This window comes from Coregonus lavaretus, assembly GCF_964263955.1.
Source record: "Coregonus lavaretus genome assembly, chromosome: 11".
Classification (NCBI taxonomy): Eukaryota; Metazoa; Chordata; class Actinopteri; order Salmoniformes; family Salmonidae; genus Coregonus; species Coregonus lavaretus.
In genome coordinates this window covers 25,243,632-25,259,857 of record NC_139998.1, presented here as the reverse complement: position 1 = coordinate 25,259,857, position 16,226 = coordinate 25,243,632, and the positions used below count along the sequence as shown (strand labels likewise).

General features: G+C 44.8%; 1 protein-coding gene across 5 annotated transcripts in view; it reads right to left on the bottom strand.

Moving 5' to 3' along the window:
* Positions 1-3,077: 3,077 nt before the first annotated feature.
* The window catches only part of LOC311137223 (leucine-rich repeat-containing protein 17-like), a 47,747-nt gene continuing 34,598 nt past the window's right edge, over positions 3,078-16,226 (bottom strand). For 3 of the 5 annotated variants that reach the window (XM_084171597.1, XM_084171598.1, XM_084171596.1), the window contains 3 exons: positions 14,539-14,694; positions 7,716-7,857; positions 3,078-7,571 (listed from right to left, as the gene is read on the bottom strand). In XM_084171597.1, the coding sequence (XP_084027723.1) occupies positions 7,310-7,571; positions 7,716-7,857; positions 14,539-14,694 (560 nt within the window). In that variant the 3' untranslated portion in view covers positions 3,078-7,309. Of the gene's footprint in view, positions 7,572-7,715; positions 7,858-8,467; positions 8,574-13,295; positions 13,520-14,538; positions 14,695-16,226 lie in introns of those variants that run through there. The other 2 variants (XM_084171600.1, XM_084171599.1) reach the window with 2 other exon arrangements.

Genomic DNA, 16,226 nt, shown 5'->3' with positions numbered 1-16,226 from the left:
CTTACACAGCTCTCTGGTCTTGGCCATTGTGGAGAGGTTGGAGTCTGTTTGATTGAGTGTGTGGACAGGTGTCTTTTATACAGGTAACGAGTTCAAACAGGTGCAGTTAATACAGGTAATGAGTGGAGAACATGAGGGCTTCTTAAAGAAAAACTAACAGGTCTGTGAGAGCCGGAATTCTTACTGGTTGGTAGGTGATCAAATATTTATGTCATGCAATAAAATGCAAATGAATTACTTAAAAATCATACAATGTGATTTTCTGGATTTTGTTTTAGATTCCGTCTCTCACAGTTGAAGTGTACCTATGATAAAAATGACAGACCTCTACATGCTTTGTAAGTAGGAAAACCTGCAAAATCGGCAGTGTATCAAATACTTGTTCTCCCCACTGTATCTGTCTAACAAGTCAGTCAACAAACTAAAGTAGCTTTTTTTTAACTGGCTTTTCCGCAGCAGTAAATAGTCTGCCATGGTTCATGATTCATTAATAAGAGTTATGCCGGCAGCAGTGCAGTGTGTGTCAGAAAGAATACAACAGCATATCACATCCAGTGAAAGGATGTCAAGGCTTTTACAGGATGGTGGGTAAACATCCTTGTCTGGTGCAATATTTCACACTATCAGTCTCTCAACTGAAAACTCACACACATACAGAGACATACACACACACAAACTGCATCTGCATCCATCTCTCCACATACACACACTTGAACGTGTGTGTGCATGTGTGTCATATCTATGCCTGCGTGTTATACTGTATGTGTCTGTCTGTCTGTCTGTCTGTGTGATCTGTGTTTGTGTGTGTTCTACACTCGTAGAAAAAAGGTTTCTAAAGGGGTTCTTCAGCTTTCCCCATAGGATAACCCTTTTGGGTTCCCAAGGGTTCTACCCCCAAGGGTTCTACCTGGAACCCAAAAGGGTTCTACCTGGAACCAAAAAGGGTTCTACCTGGAACCAAAAAGGGTTCTTCAAAGGGTTCTCCTATGGGGACAGCCGAATAACCCTTTTAGGTTCTAGATAGCACCTTTTTTTCTAAGAGTTTAGATGCCTGTGTGTTATCCTTGCCTATAGCTCAGTTGGTCATCCTGGGCCCTGTGTAGCTCAGTTGGTAGAGCATGGCGCTTGCAACGCCAGGGTTGTGGGTTCGTTTCCCACGGGGGGCTTGTATGAAAAAAGTACGAAAATGTATGCACTCACTAACTATAAGTTGCTCTGGATAAGAGCGTCTGCTAAATGACTAAAATGTAAAATGTAAAGGGAAATCTTAATGCTACAGCATACAATGACATTCTAGACGATTCTGTGCTTTCAACTTCGTGGCAACAGTTTGGGGGAAGCCCTTTCCTGTTTCAGCATGACAATGCCCCTGTGCACAAAGTGTGGTCCATACAGAAATGGTTTGTCGAGATTGGTGTTGAATAACTTGACTGGCCTGCACAGAGCCCTGACATCAACCCCATCGAACACCTTTGGGATGAATTGGGATGCAGACTGCGAACCAGGCCTAATCGCCCAACATCAGTGCCAGACCTCACTAATGCTCTTGTGTGTTGTATCAAGTGAGAAATGCCTCTTGCTTGTGTGTAGATCTTTGTTTAGATCGCACTGTGTGATGTGCTGTCATCTATTTTTACACGTGAATCCCGGTTTCAATGTACCAGGCAGATGGCAGACGTGTATGGCGTCATGTGGGTCAGCGGTTTGCTGATGTCAACGTTTTGAACAGAGTGCCCCATGGTGGCTGTGGGGTTTTGGTATGGGCAGGTATAAGCTACGGACAACGAACACAATTGCATTTTATCGAGAGCAATTTGAATGCACAGAGATACCGTGACGAGATCCTGAGGCCCATTGTCATGCCATTAATCCGCCTCCATCACCTCATGTTTCAGCATGATAATGCACAGCCCCATGTCGCAAGGATCTGTACACAATTCCTGGAAGCTGAAAATGTCCCAGTTCTTCCATGGCCTGTATACTCACCAGACATGTCACCCATTGAGCACGTTTGGGATGCTCTGGATCGACGTGTACGACAGCGTGTTCCAGGTCCCGCCAATATCCAGCAACTTTGCGCAGCCATTGAAGAGGAGTGGGACAACATTCCACAGGTCACATTCAACAGCCTGATCAACTCTATGTGAAGGAGATGTGTCTCGCTGCATGAGGCAAATGGTGGTCACACCAAATATTGACTAGTTTTCTAAACCAGACCACTACCTTTAAAAAAAAAAGGTATCTGTGACCGACAGATGCATATCTGTATTCTCAGTCATTTGAAATCCATAGATTAGGGCCTATTTAATTTATTTCAATTGACTGATTTCCTTATATGAACTGTAACTCAGTAAAATCTTTGCAATTGTTGCATGTTGCATTTATTCTTGTTCAGTGTAAAATAATGTATCTTTCATCTCTCTGTGTTTTAATAATAATCTCACAGGAGAAATCATCAGAGCAAGGGAAACAGCGCCCCTCAGTACGTATAGCCCATGTATCTGATGCTATCTGGAACAAAAGAGTATGACATGTTGCCGCCGTAGCGTTTGATTGATTGATTGATGCCAGAAATCATTTGGCCTCCCTTGATAAAAGAAATAAGTAAAATAATTACCCAATCAGCGTTGAGCTGAGCTGTTTGGATTTGGCTTCACACCAATCACATCCTAAGCAAAACGTCATCATTGTCAGAAAATTGTGTCTGTTTCTGATCTGCTTGTGTTGATGTTCTGCAGTAGCTAGCTTGCTAAATCGGCCATTTCCTAAGCTATGGATTGAGATGGGGATTTGGACTTGAGGTTTTCACTTAATTCTCTGTAGAGGCCAATGATTATGATGGCGATTCTGATCTAACCATAAATTCATATATTATGCCACTGCCTGAGACGATTGAAGTTCAATATGTAGCCTAGATGCAGCCTAGTAGGCTCACATAAACTAGCTAGCTAACTTATCTGCTTCATTGTTGCCCATGCAAGAAAGTTAGGCTAGCAAGCATTTTAGCTAGGTAGCCTATGATAACAAAAACTAAGAGGATAGACCGTTTTGCCGAAATGAAAGAGAGGAGGATGGCATTGGCGTTCAACTATTGTTTATTGCCATTCACAACTATGTAAAAATAGCCTACACAAAGCCAACACGTAAAAACATTGCAGCCTGCAGGTAGAAAATATCCTGATGAAAAGAAATATCCTATAAATCACATTGGCTAGGCATGGCCTGTCTGCAACAAACTTGAAACATTGTATCAACTATCAACTGGGCTGCCTGAAACTCGTGCTAGCAAACTTGAAACATTGTATAAAATATTCTGGGCCCTCAGAGTTTCCCGGGCCAGTGAGCTCGGGACAGACACAGCTGTAGGCTATTTGTGCAAGGGATAAGAAGTAATCAGGTATTTTATAATGTTTCCACTGGATCAGAGCATTACATTTTTCCCTTTCATGCTAAGTGGTTTCCAAAAGGGAGAGAGCTGGAAATATTGTTCAAATACTTTGAGGAACTATTGTCCTTCTCAATTTATTCTAAAAACAGACTTGCTGTTTGAGATGAAGAAAAGTTACGTTGAGAAGCTCCACAGCTCATTAGTGGTGGTGAGTTAAGACAATCAGAAATAATATCAGACATCCCCAACTGGGCACATTTATAGGCCTAAATTTGCACGCAGGCCAGGTAGACTAGTCCTACTTCTATATGAGTAATCAAGTGCGCGTCCTTACCTAACATTGACAGGAGCATTACTAACAAAAGACGATCACTAAATTGACAACTCATAAATGGAATGAAATAAACAAAAACGTGTCTCACAAGTGTAGCATAGGTTGTAAATTCTGCAAAACACATGTCCAATCCGACAATGAGAATGGTAAATAACTGTAATAATACTATATTGAATGCATTAACAGAAATGACCGTAACCAAACAAACATTACAGATTAGAAATGATGGGAATTAACGGTAAATGTAGGCTACTAGTGGTGATATATGTAATGGGGAATTGATAGACACAACAAACATTGCACACAATAAAGTTATGAAACAATGAATACCCACGAAAGGGCGGGAGAAAACGCATTCTGGAGAGAGACGTGCCTTGTGCATCTGAGCCACAATCCCCATATTCTTGGACCGTGTCATCCCTGTGGCCTCCTCAATGGATTAGTCCACTGAGACAGGTGCAAATTAGACAGGTGTCTCGTGTGCCATAAAAAAGAAAGTATATTTGCGACTGCTGGACTACAAAAATCTTGTGTTTTCAATACAGACTCCTTTTGTAATACAGTATTCCATATAAGGCATCCAGACCTTATGGAATTTACACAGTATACCCTTAATCTTGTAATAAATCAAATCTAGTGATACATAACTTTACATTTCTGGTCATGTCTCCCCCATTCCCCAGTGAAAGTTGCGCCCCTGATTGGAAGCATAAGGACCTTTTTATCTTTCATATCAGCGAGAAATAATCATCATTTTTGTATCTATTGATACACACCCTGATAGGGTTAGTGTTCCCACATGGCCATATCTCCATGTTACAGTGTGTGTTTACGGAAGACAGAGGGACCACCTTTGCTAATTAGCTATCTAGCATGCTCCGAGCGCCTGTGTGTAAAGGAAGAAGGGCGCCAGAATGTGTTGTCACTGAAAAATACTGTCGGCTGCAAATGTGATAAAGCTGCTTAAAACAGTGTACACTAAGTGTATATTTTGCATTTGTGAAATGAGTTTGTTGTTATATTAAAGTAAAGGGCTTTATGTTTCTAGAACCCTATCACAGTTGAGAATCAATTCATGTTCAGATGGAGTGTTTGGCTGCTAGAGCAGTCTACCTCTGAAAATAACATAAGGTCCTTAGACCTTAAGGAGTAACGGTAGGCTCCTTAAGAGTACATCTTCGGCTAGTCTGACTTCAGTTCATGCATGTGCTTCAGTACATTTAAAAAACCCTAAATTATGCTTCAGTATCCATGTGAGTTACCTGTATGGGTGAATCACCTGTCTTTTGCAAAGCTGCAGAGTACAGTATCAGACCATAGTTCTGAAAACAGCATGGCTTGTTTTTGGTCAGTTTTGTTGCTTGGGTCGGTTGAAAGTTATTAGCTAATACAATTATTTATCCAGGCTCTGCTGTTAGTATGACTGATTATGCTTTGACTAACTGTGACTATTTACTTCTACTCTGTATCATGACCGTTCTCTTCAAAGAAGCTGTCAGGATGTTTATTGAGTTAGTGTTTGTATAAAATACAGTCGTAACATCCATGTTTCTACAAAAACTTTTTCCACAAATATATATTTTTTCATGTGTACACTGGTATTAGACTGCGCCTTAGTGAATAAGAGAAAACAGACGGGCTGTGAACGTCAACGGTATCATGCGCTTCAAATTAGAAAGCAAGTCTATTGTTCTCGTGTCTATTGTCACATGTATAGGTTAAAAGTGTCTATTTAGTGTTGATACGTTTAGCTGCCAGTGCCAATAATACATATTTGAAAACAATAACTTTATGCCTATTTTTGTTGATTTCGTGCACAGGCATAATTATAGCATTGAACTCGAGGAACTCCATTCAAGAGAGAATACTGTAGAAAGAGAGAGACTAGCTAAATTCGTTAACTGCTAGTGTGTATTAGCTACAACTCTCCTCATGTTCATGAGCCGACATAACAGGAGGCAGGAATGGTGGCTCCCATAGACATACTGTAAGGTCAGTCAACATGAACACACAACAATAATTTACAAGGGCTACATAGTGAACATAACAAATACAACTGTTTATTATGGATTCTCATAACAATTAAATTGGCATACGCTACGCAGTGTATGTGAATTGAAGCTCTCTACTCTCGCACGCAAATGTCACCACCATTGACGGTGTGGTTTCGGCTTAATTCCTATTTTCTCTCATTCACTCATGCATTCTATTTCCAGCATTCGCGCGCTTTAAAAAACGCTTTTCGTTTGAATTGGGTTTATGTGGATGGAATGACTATCTCTCTCTTCCTCTGGATTATAGTGTTATTGGACTAATTTCTGAAAGCAGTTACCCCATAATAACAAGTTCCCCTGTATGTTTAATGTCTGCTGGTCAAGCACATTTTTTGTGATTTGTTTTCGATTTGGAGGGCCAGGGGTGTTGTAACCGCAGGGAAACTAATCAGCAGTGGTTCATGTTTAGTGTGAGGGGATATGCTAGGAAATGGGTCATATAAAAATAAATGCGTACTAATAATAATAATAATAATAATAATAATAATATACAGGACTGTATCGTCTGTGACCACCCCTGTAGGCATTTAGCAGTTACAGAGTATTTTCAATTATTATTTTTGTTAATTACAACAACAAAAAAGTAACCTTTATTTAATTATTATTTACAATGACGGCATACACCGGCCAGACCCGAACGACACTGAGCCAATGTGCGCCGCCCTATGGGACTCCCAATCACGGCCGGTTGTGATAAAGCCTAGAATCGAACCAGGGTTTTTGTACTGATGCGCAAGCACTGAGATGCAGTGCCTTACACAGTTGCGCCACACGAGCCGGAGTAGTTCTGTCACCAAGGCTTATTTCTTGGCAGAGATTACTATGCTTTTAAAAAAAATCAAACATCTCGCCAAATAAATATTCCAGGGCTGTGACTATGTTTGGGAAAGGAGCAGGGCTCCTAAATGCTTTGTTGACACTTCAGACAGTTTTATCTGTTTTTTAGTCTGTTTGTAATGGAAAAATCTTAATATAATTGTGGGAAATAGCAAGAGGAATGGAGGCAAAGAGATTGTTCTGCTGTGTTCTCTCAATATGAAATGGATTCAGACTGACTCACAATGGGAGTGCAAATGGCATAAACGCATGGGTGAAACGTTTGAATAGACTTGCAGTAAATCAAGGCCTACAGACTAATGCCCCATTTATCTAGAGTCTTGAATGCTGGTCACCTCATATTCTGTTTATATACTGTTGTTTACTCACTGTGTATGTATTTACTGTATTCTCGACATAGCTCACCCTAATATACCTACTACTGTACATACTGTTTTATTTTCCAAATGATATACTGTCTATACACACCACATTTATATTCTGGATTCTCATACATGCTCACTCCAATATATCTACTTGGATTGTTATTTCTTGATTTCTTGTTTAGATTTTTTGGGACAAAGCAGGAACAACAATATTGAACAAAGTTAAGAGTTTTTACCATCTGATACAGAATGAATTTGAATGCTCTATAAAAGGAAGACAAATTATTTAAAGGTGTTTAAGATGTCAGTCATTCCATCCTGGGGTGGTTGTTTAATTCAACCTGGTGATGTGGTATTTCTGCGGTCCTCTCAGATGTGCCGGCTCCACCTCCTCTAGCTCCCCCTGCAGCTCCGTAGATGTGTTCCACAATTCCGGATCCGTCTGGCCGTATTCTGTCTGGCTGCAGGCTCTGTTGTAGGAGTGGACATAGTCCTCCACACTCTTTCCTTTGAGCTCAGAAGGGGAGTGGCACAGCAGGCCAGAGTGGGTCACCCCTGGGTGCAGACGTAGCCAGTACACCAGGTAGTGGATGCTGGAATATTGATGTATCTATTTATTTCATGGTTTATTTCAAGGGACAGGCCCATTTGAAACATTGACACATTGAATGATCCACGGTCAAATGCATTGTACCTGTAAGTAGTTGTTAGCTAACTCTAATAGTAGTGCTACCCACCTGTAGTCACAGACCCAGGGGTTTCCCCCCAGCCTTAGTAGGGACAGGAAATAGAGGTCTTCTAGAACACCATAGTGGAAGAAGTGCAGGCTGTTGTTAGAAAGGTCCAACTCACGGAGGTGGAGAAGGCCAGACAGGGAGGCTTAGAGGGAGAGAATTATGATTATCATCATTAGTAAGGTCAAACTACACTGAACAAAAATATAAACACAACATGTAAAGTGTTGGTCCGATGTTTCATGAGCTGAAATAAAAGATCCCAGAAATGTTCCATACACACAAAAAGCTTATTTCTCTCAAATGTTGTGTACAAATTTGTTTACATCCCTGTTAGTGAGCATTTCTCCTTTGCCAAGATAATCCATCCACCTGACAGGTGTGGCATATCAAGAAGCTGATTAAACAGCATGATCATTACACAGGTGCACCTTGTGCTAGGGACAATAAAAGGCCACTCTAAAATGTGTAGTTGTCACACAACACAACAGATGTCTCAAGTTTTGAGGGAGCGTTCAATTGGCATGCTGATAGCAGGAATGTCCACCAGAGCTGTTGCCAGAGAATTTAATGTTCATTTCTCTACCATAATGTCACGATTTAACTAGATATGAACCCAAATGCAGACAACTACACCGAGCCAGAGAAGGTTTATTTACAAAAGTTCAATTTGTCCAGGTTTCCAATAATAGGGGAAGAGCAAGTCCAGGTTAACAGGGAGGGTAACAGATCCAGGTTCAGAGCAGGAGTGGTACCGTAACGTCCTAGTGTCCGTGGTGAGTCCAAAAGGAAGGTCCGGTAGTGGTAAGCAGGATGGTGTTGGCAGGAGTGAAGCGGAGGCAGGAGTCAGGTTCCAATAATCTGTGGCACAGGAGAAAAGTAACTAGAACAGGCCAAAAACACAAAGGGCGAAAACAAGCAGGTTGAGTCAACAGCGAAACTGACATGGTAGTCTTGACTATGATCTGACGATGAGTGGCAAGTTTGACCGGGTCTTAAAGGCTGAGGTGATTATGGTGAATGAGCTGCAGCTGGAACCCTGACTCCCGCACACCAGACTTCACTCCTGCAATCAAGGACAGACAGAGGGGAGGGAGAGAGCAGAGAGAGAGCTACCTAGCAGCAGTAGGCCTAACAGTACCCCCCCCTCTACGGACGCCACCTGGCGGCCGACAGGGTTTATCGGGATGTAACCTATGAAATTCATGGACCAGAGCAGGATCCACAATGAAGCTCCTGGGCACCCAGGAACGTTCCTCAGGACCATAACCCTCCCAATCCACCAGGTACTGGAAACCACGACCCCGGCGGCGAACATCCAGAAGTCGCCGGACAGTGTAGACAGGACCCCCACCCACGATCCTGGGCGGAGGAGGGGGACGAGAGGGCGGGCACAGAGGGCTAACAGACACAGGCTTAATCTGTGAAACATGAAAAGTGGAATGAACCCGTAGGGAGGCAGGAAGCTGTAGCTTAACTGCGCAGGGGTTAACAATAGACAGTATCTTGAACGGTCCTATAAAACGTGGCGCCATCTTCTTAGACTCCACTTTCAATGGAAGATCACGTGACTTAAGCCATACCTCTTGACCAGGAGAGTAACCGGGAGCCTGGGACCGGTGACGGTTGGCTTGCCTCTGCATGTATGACGAAGCTCGGGACAGAGCTACCCTGGCCTTCCTCCAGACCTTGAAGCAGCGGCGCATGTGGGACTGCACCGAGGGTACCGCCAGTTCCCTCTCTTGAGAAGGGAACAGGGGAGGTTGATAACCCAGAGCACACAGAAAGGGAGACAAACCAGAGGAAGCGTTAGTCAAGGTGTTATGAGCATATTCCACCCAGGGGAGCATGGAGCTCCATGACCCAGGGTTAGACCCTGTGACACAGCGGAGAGCGGTCTCCATCTCCTGGTTCGCTCTCTCGGCTTGCCCGTTGGTCTGGGGATGATATCCCGAGGACAGGCTGGATGTGATGCCCAAAGCTTTACAGAACGCCTTCCATACCTGGGAGACAAACTGGGGACCCCTGTCAGAGACAATATCAGAGGGTAAACCATGAGAGCGGAACACATGTTCAACCAAAATATCAGCCGTCTCTCTGGCCGTGGGCAGTTTAGGTAGAGCCAAAAAATGAGCGAACTTAGAAAAACGATCAATCACAGTAAAAATGACAGTCTTTCCGGACGAGGGGGGAAGTCCAGTGACAAAATCCATGGCAATGTGCGACCAGGGCCGGCTGGGTATTGGCAGAGGTCGTAGATGACCAGCGCTGGCCTGGGTGGAGTTTTTACTTTGTGCACATACCGTTCAAGCAGCAATGAAGGCTCAAGTGTCCGCCTCCATCCTGGGCCACCAGAACTTCCGTTGCACAAAGTCAAGGGTCCGCGTAACTCCAGGGTGACAGGTAAGGGGAGACGAGTGAGCCCACTGAAGTACCTGGGAGCGAGCAGACTCAGGGACAAACAACCGGTTAGGAGGACCCCTCCCAGGGTCAGCTTGATGATGTTGAGCCTGTCTAACAATCCCCTCGATGTCACATGTGATGGCCGCAATACTGCAGGTAGGAGGCAAGATGGGTTCAGGGTTACTACCAGTATCAACAGCCGAATGAACACGAGACAGGGCGTCAGGCTTGACGTTGCGTGACCCAGGACGGTAAGACAGAGAAAAATTGAATCTCCCAAAAAATAGTGCCCACCTGGCTTGACGGGGGTTGAGCTGCTTCGCTGACTGGATGTATGCCAGATTCTTATGATCCGTCCAAACGATGAAGGGTTGTTCCGCCCCCTCCAACCAATGCCGCCTCTCCTCGAGAGCCAGCTTAACGGCGAGCAGTTCACGATTGCCAACATCATAATTCCTCTCTGCCTGAGAAAGTTTCCTTGAAAGAAAAGCACAGGGATGCAGTTTGTTATCTTCAGGAGAACGTTGTGACAACACCGCACCTACCCCAGTGTCGGATGCATCCACCTCTACGACAAACTGGCGGTCGGGGTCCGGCTGCATCAGAATGGGAGCCGAGGCGAAGCGATGTTTCAGTTCTTCGAATGCTGATTCGGCCCCTTCATTCCAAGCGAACGGTCGTGAGATGGAGGTGAGAGCGGTGAGTGGCGCCGCAATGCGGCTGTAGTCCTTGATGAACCTCCTGTAGAAGTTTGCAAACCCCAGGAATCGTTGAAGTTGTTTGCGGGTGGAGGGGGCTGGCCAGTCCGTGACAGCAGAGATCTTAGCTGGGTCCATCCGCAACTCCCCCTGAGCTATTATGTAACCCAAAAAAGAGGTCTCAGACACATGAAACTCACATTTCTCCATCTTCACAAATAGCTTGTTCTCCAACAACCTTTGCAACACCTGGCGCACATGCAGTTCATGTTCCTGGGAGGACTCAGAGAAAATCAGGATATCATCCAGATAGACAAAAACAAAACGATTCAACATGTCCCGAAGGACATCGTTCACTAGTGCCTGAAAAACAGCAGGGGCATTAGACAACCCAAAAGGCATGACCAGATACTCAAAATGTCCCAAGGGTGTGTTGAAGGCAGTCTTCCATTCATCACCTTTACGAATGCGCACCAGGTGATACGCATTTCGTAGATCCAGTTTGGTAAAGATCGTTGCACCATGTAGGAGGGGAAAAGCAGAATTAATTAAAGGCAGGGAATATTTGTTCTTAATGGGGATGTTGTTAAGTCCACGGAAATCAATACAGGGTCTGAGGGTCTTATCCTTCTTTCCAACAAAAAAGAATCCTGCTCCTACAGGTGACGAGGAAGGACGAATAATACCTGCCGCCAAGGAGTCCCGAATGTAGTTCTCCATAGCCTCCGTCTCCGGGCGGGAGAGATTGTACAGGCGACTGCTGGGGAGAGGGGCTCCTGGCTGGAGGTCAATGGCGCAGTCGTAAGGCCGGTGAGGAGGAAGAGAAGTAGCTCTGTGTTTGCAGAAAACGGATGCCAGGTCATGATACACGTCAGGGACAGCAGAGAGATCCATGGACTCCAGTGGAGGTTGAGGCACAGTGCTGGCAGGGGTCTGAGCAGAACACAAACAATTCACATGACAAAATGTGCTCCATGAAACAATTCTACCTGTCACCCAATCAATGTGTGGATTGTGTCTTATGAGCCAGGGGATACCAAGGACCAGGGGAGTCTGAGGGCAGTCAATGATGTGAAACTGAATGTTCTCCTGATGATTACCCGACACTCTGAGACAAACAGGCACAGTCTGATGAGTAATACGGGTCAACAATTGTCCATTTAGACCCTTAGCCTGCAGCGGATGGTCCATAGGTACAGTCTCTAAATCCATTTGTTGAGCCAACTCTCGATCCAAAAAGCTTTCATCGGCACCAGAGTCAACCAGCGCACTAACAGGGAAATCCTGGGACTGCCACTGGAGGGATGCCTGGAGCAGAATGCGGGGAGAAGAGGAAGAATCCGCTGCTCGGCTCACCAAAACTTCTCCCATTAATGATGAGCCGGCCCTTTTCCCGGACGAACTGGGCAGGAAGGAACGAAATGACCAGCTTCTCCACAATACAGGCAGACCCGAGCCTGAATACGACGTGCCCGCTCCTCTGAGGACAACCGTGCACGACCCACCTCCATGGCTTCGGATTCAGTGCTCCTAGTATCGACTCGGGAAGACTCGGCCCTCTCCTTAGGGAAGAGGCGGGGAGGAGTTGGTTGACGACAGACAGGTTGCTTGGAACTACCACTCCTCTCCCGGCGGCGCTCCCGAATCCGATTATCCAACCTGATGGTGAGTGAAATAAGATTATCCAGCGTAGGCGATTCATCATATGACACCAATTCATCCTTCAAGGTCTCAGCCAAAGCATTAATGAACACTCCTTGTAATGCCTCGTCATTCCAACCACTCACTGCCGCTAAAGTTCGAAACTCCACTGCCATCTCCGCCACACTGCGAGACCCCTGCCGAAGAGACAACAAACGTTTAGCAGCCTCCTTGCCCCGTACGGGGTGGTCGAAAACCTTCCTCATCTCAGTGGTGAAGGCAACGTAAGCGTTGCAAATGTCCGACTGGCTCTCCCAGACAGCGGATCCCCAGGAATGAGCGGAACCGCTAGTAGAGTTGATAAGGTAGGCAATACGGGCTCTTTCGGAGGCGTAGGTGAGGGGCTGTTGTTCAAACACCAACGAGCACTGAGTCAAAAAATCACCACAGGTTCCCATGTTCCCGTCATAGCGCTCTGGAGCAGGAACAAAAGGCTCTCTGAGCTGGGCTGGAGGGGCAAGAAAAACAGGCGGAGCAGGAGAAGGAGCAGTTTGTATGCCATGCACGAGGGGTGCATTATTAACTTGAGTAGTAAGGGCAGACACTTGATTGGTGAGTAATTGAACCTGATTAAGCAGCACCTGACTGTTCTCAGAAATAGTCTTAAACAAGGTATCATGTTGGCCAAGTAAAATGCCCTGATTGGCTATGGCAGTCCGAATCTGAGTGCACTCTGGGGTGGTATCCGAGCTACTGTCTGCTGGGTTCATGTTGGTCAGATCATACTGTCACGATTTAACTAGTTATGAACCCAAATGCAGACAACTACACCGAGCCAGAGAAGGTTTAACAGGTTTATTTACAAAAGTTCAATTTGTCCAGGTTTCCAATAATAGGGGAAGAGCAAGTCCAGGTTAACAGGGAGGGTAACAGATCCAGGTTCAGAGCAGGAGTGGTACCGTAACGTCCTAGTGTCCGTGGTGAGTCCAAAAGGAAGGTCCGGTAGTGGTAAGCAGGATGGTGGTGGCAGGAGTGAAGCGGAGGCAGGAGTCAGGTTCCAATAATCTGTGGCACAGGAGAAAAGTAACTAGAACAGGCCAAAAACACAAAGGGCGAAAACAAGCAGGTTGAGTCAACAGCGAAACTAACATGGTAGTCTTGACTATGATTTGACGATGAGTGGCAAGTTTGACCGGGTCTTAAAGGCTGAGGTGATTATGGTGAATGAGCTGCAGCTGGAACCCTGACTCCCGCACACCAGACTTCACTCCTGCAATCAAGGACAGACAGAGGGGAGGGAGAGAGCAGAGAGAGAGCTACCTAGCAGCAGTAGGCCTAACACATAAGCCGTTTTTAGAGAATTTGGCAGTACGTCCAACCGGCCTCACAACCGCAGACCACGTGTGTGGCGTTGTGTTGGCGAGCGGTTTGCTGATGTCAACGTTGTGAACCGAGTGCCCCATGGTGGCGGTGGGGTTATGGTATGGGCCGGCATATGCTTCAGACAACGAACCCAATTGCATTTTATCGATGGCAATTTGCACAGAAATACCGTGACGAGATCGTGAGGCCTATTTTCTTTAAGGTGTCTGTGACCAACCGATGCACATCTGTATTCCTAGTCATGTGAAATTCATAGATTAGGGCCTAATCAATTTATTGACTGATTTCCTTATATGAACTGTAACTCAGTAAAATCGTAAAAATTGTTGTATGTTGCGATTTGTATTTTTGTTCAGTATAATATTTTCTTCCCTTTTTTAAGTACTTCCAAGACTGTCCTGTGGACAGTTCTCTGGCAACGCGAATGCTTCAAACCTCCCATATGTTATTAATCAGCTGATGGGATACACAACTGTGCTTGTTTATATGTTTCTCTTGGATATCACAGTGAATAGTAAACATATGGTTTTCATTTATCCATGATCTGGAAATGGAATATTCTACCCGTCTGACTCCCACTCATAACAGGTTGATATGATCATCAGGCTTTCTGTCTCTCTGCCTCTTTCTCTCTCACTCTCACTCTCACTCTCACACTCACTCACTCACTCACTCACTCTCTCACTTACACACACACACACCTGTGTCGATGTCCTTCAAGTTGTTGTGGCTGAGATTGAGTGACCTCAGGCTGCTGGCCTCCACAAAGTCTCTGGCCTTCAGGCGCCGGAGGGAATTTTGGGACAGGTCCATGTGAACCATGTCCCCTGGGATGTCTGCAGGAACCTCCACCAGATCTAGAGACCGAGAGGGTAATGGGGGAGATAACAGAGATGGGTGATAGTCAGTTTCTGTCATAATTGTTTTTCCAAAGTTTCCTCTCTAACAGATCGGCATGGAACAAGATGGCTGTAGTTAAAGGGGCAATCTGCAATTGCTACATACATTTTTGGACTTGTGAATTAATGGTATGTACCCATTGTTTCTTGAAGAATATAACTTCTAAATGCCTCATGAGCTTAGTTCAACTGTCGTACCCCATCAGAATCCAAAATATAGGCTTGTTTTACTCCAATGTTTGTAAACAATGTAAATGTAAATCAAACACTATATAGCCTAGAAACATGTTACAAACTATAATTGTTATATAATAGATAGTCAGTCTTTGCATCCATAGCTCTGTCTGAATTTGAGTAGTTATATTTCTCCAGCCCCATCCCTCAGCTTTTTATCGAAACAGCGGCGGGGACTTGGCTTTGTTATTGTTTCAACTGCTGATCGCCACTTTAAAGACCCACTTCAGGTTTTTTGATTTTTGAAATTGATTTTTCCAGCTAAGTATTGATAATATCCAAGGGGTTCCTGAAGGAATTGTTTTCCAGTTATCCTGTATTAATGATTTATATAGGCAGGACTGGGACACCCAAAGGTAAACCCTAGAGGAGGGACAGTTGGAAAACTGGTAGGGAGACAGTTTGAAACTCTGCTAGCATTGCACAAAGCATCCCCTGGTGCCCTGACAATGGCTCAGTCCTTGATTTATACTGGTTCAGTTTCTCCCAAAATTAAATTAAGACGTTGTTGTTATTGTTTCAGAGGGATTTTAGTCTGTTAATGAATCTGATTTGGCCAATAGATCGCTGATCCCTTTATAAAGAGAGAGAGGAAGATATGCAGAGTGAGAGGGGGGGAAGAGGGATGGGGATACTGTATATAAGACCGTGGGATTAAGTCGAAGAGAGTGATAGAGACTGAAAAATAGGAAACCTGCCAGCCGTGATCTCCCTCTCTCCAGCTCTGTCTCTAATTCTATGAATCCTCAGAGGAATGGGGGTTTGTCATTCCTGTGGTGTGACGTGGCCTAGTAAGATATTCACGAACATACGTGTTCTCTGGCATACAGAATGGAGTGATTTCTCACATCTGTCCTGTTGTGTTAGTAGCACGTGTTCTAAGTACTAAACCTACACATGCAGAGACACATGTACTAGGCATGGGCACAGTCTAACCATGAATCCACGTCAAGACATACATCTCTTTTCATCATTTCCTGTTGAACGCGGAACGAGGGAGAGCTCGGTTTGTTGTTTTGGAAAGTTTGTTGTTTTAAAAGTGTATCGGACATTTTCTTAGTAGTTTGCTAACTTTTTTATTTGGATCCCACAACGCAGTTGGCATCAGTTGCTGGGACTGCTACTCTCTGTCCAGTGATCCTGCTGACCAAGGCCGGGTCTGATGAGCTATTTGGCGTAGCAGCTAGCCTAGCTGCTAGCTAGCTAGCTGCCTATCAAGCTAGCTGGGTTTCTTGAGGGCTTGAAAGTAGCCCGCA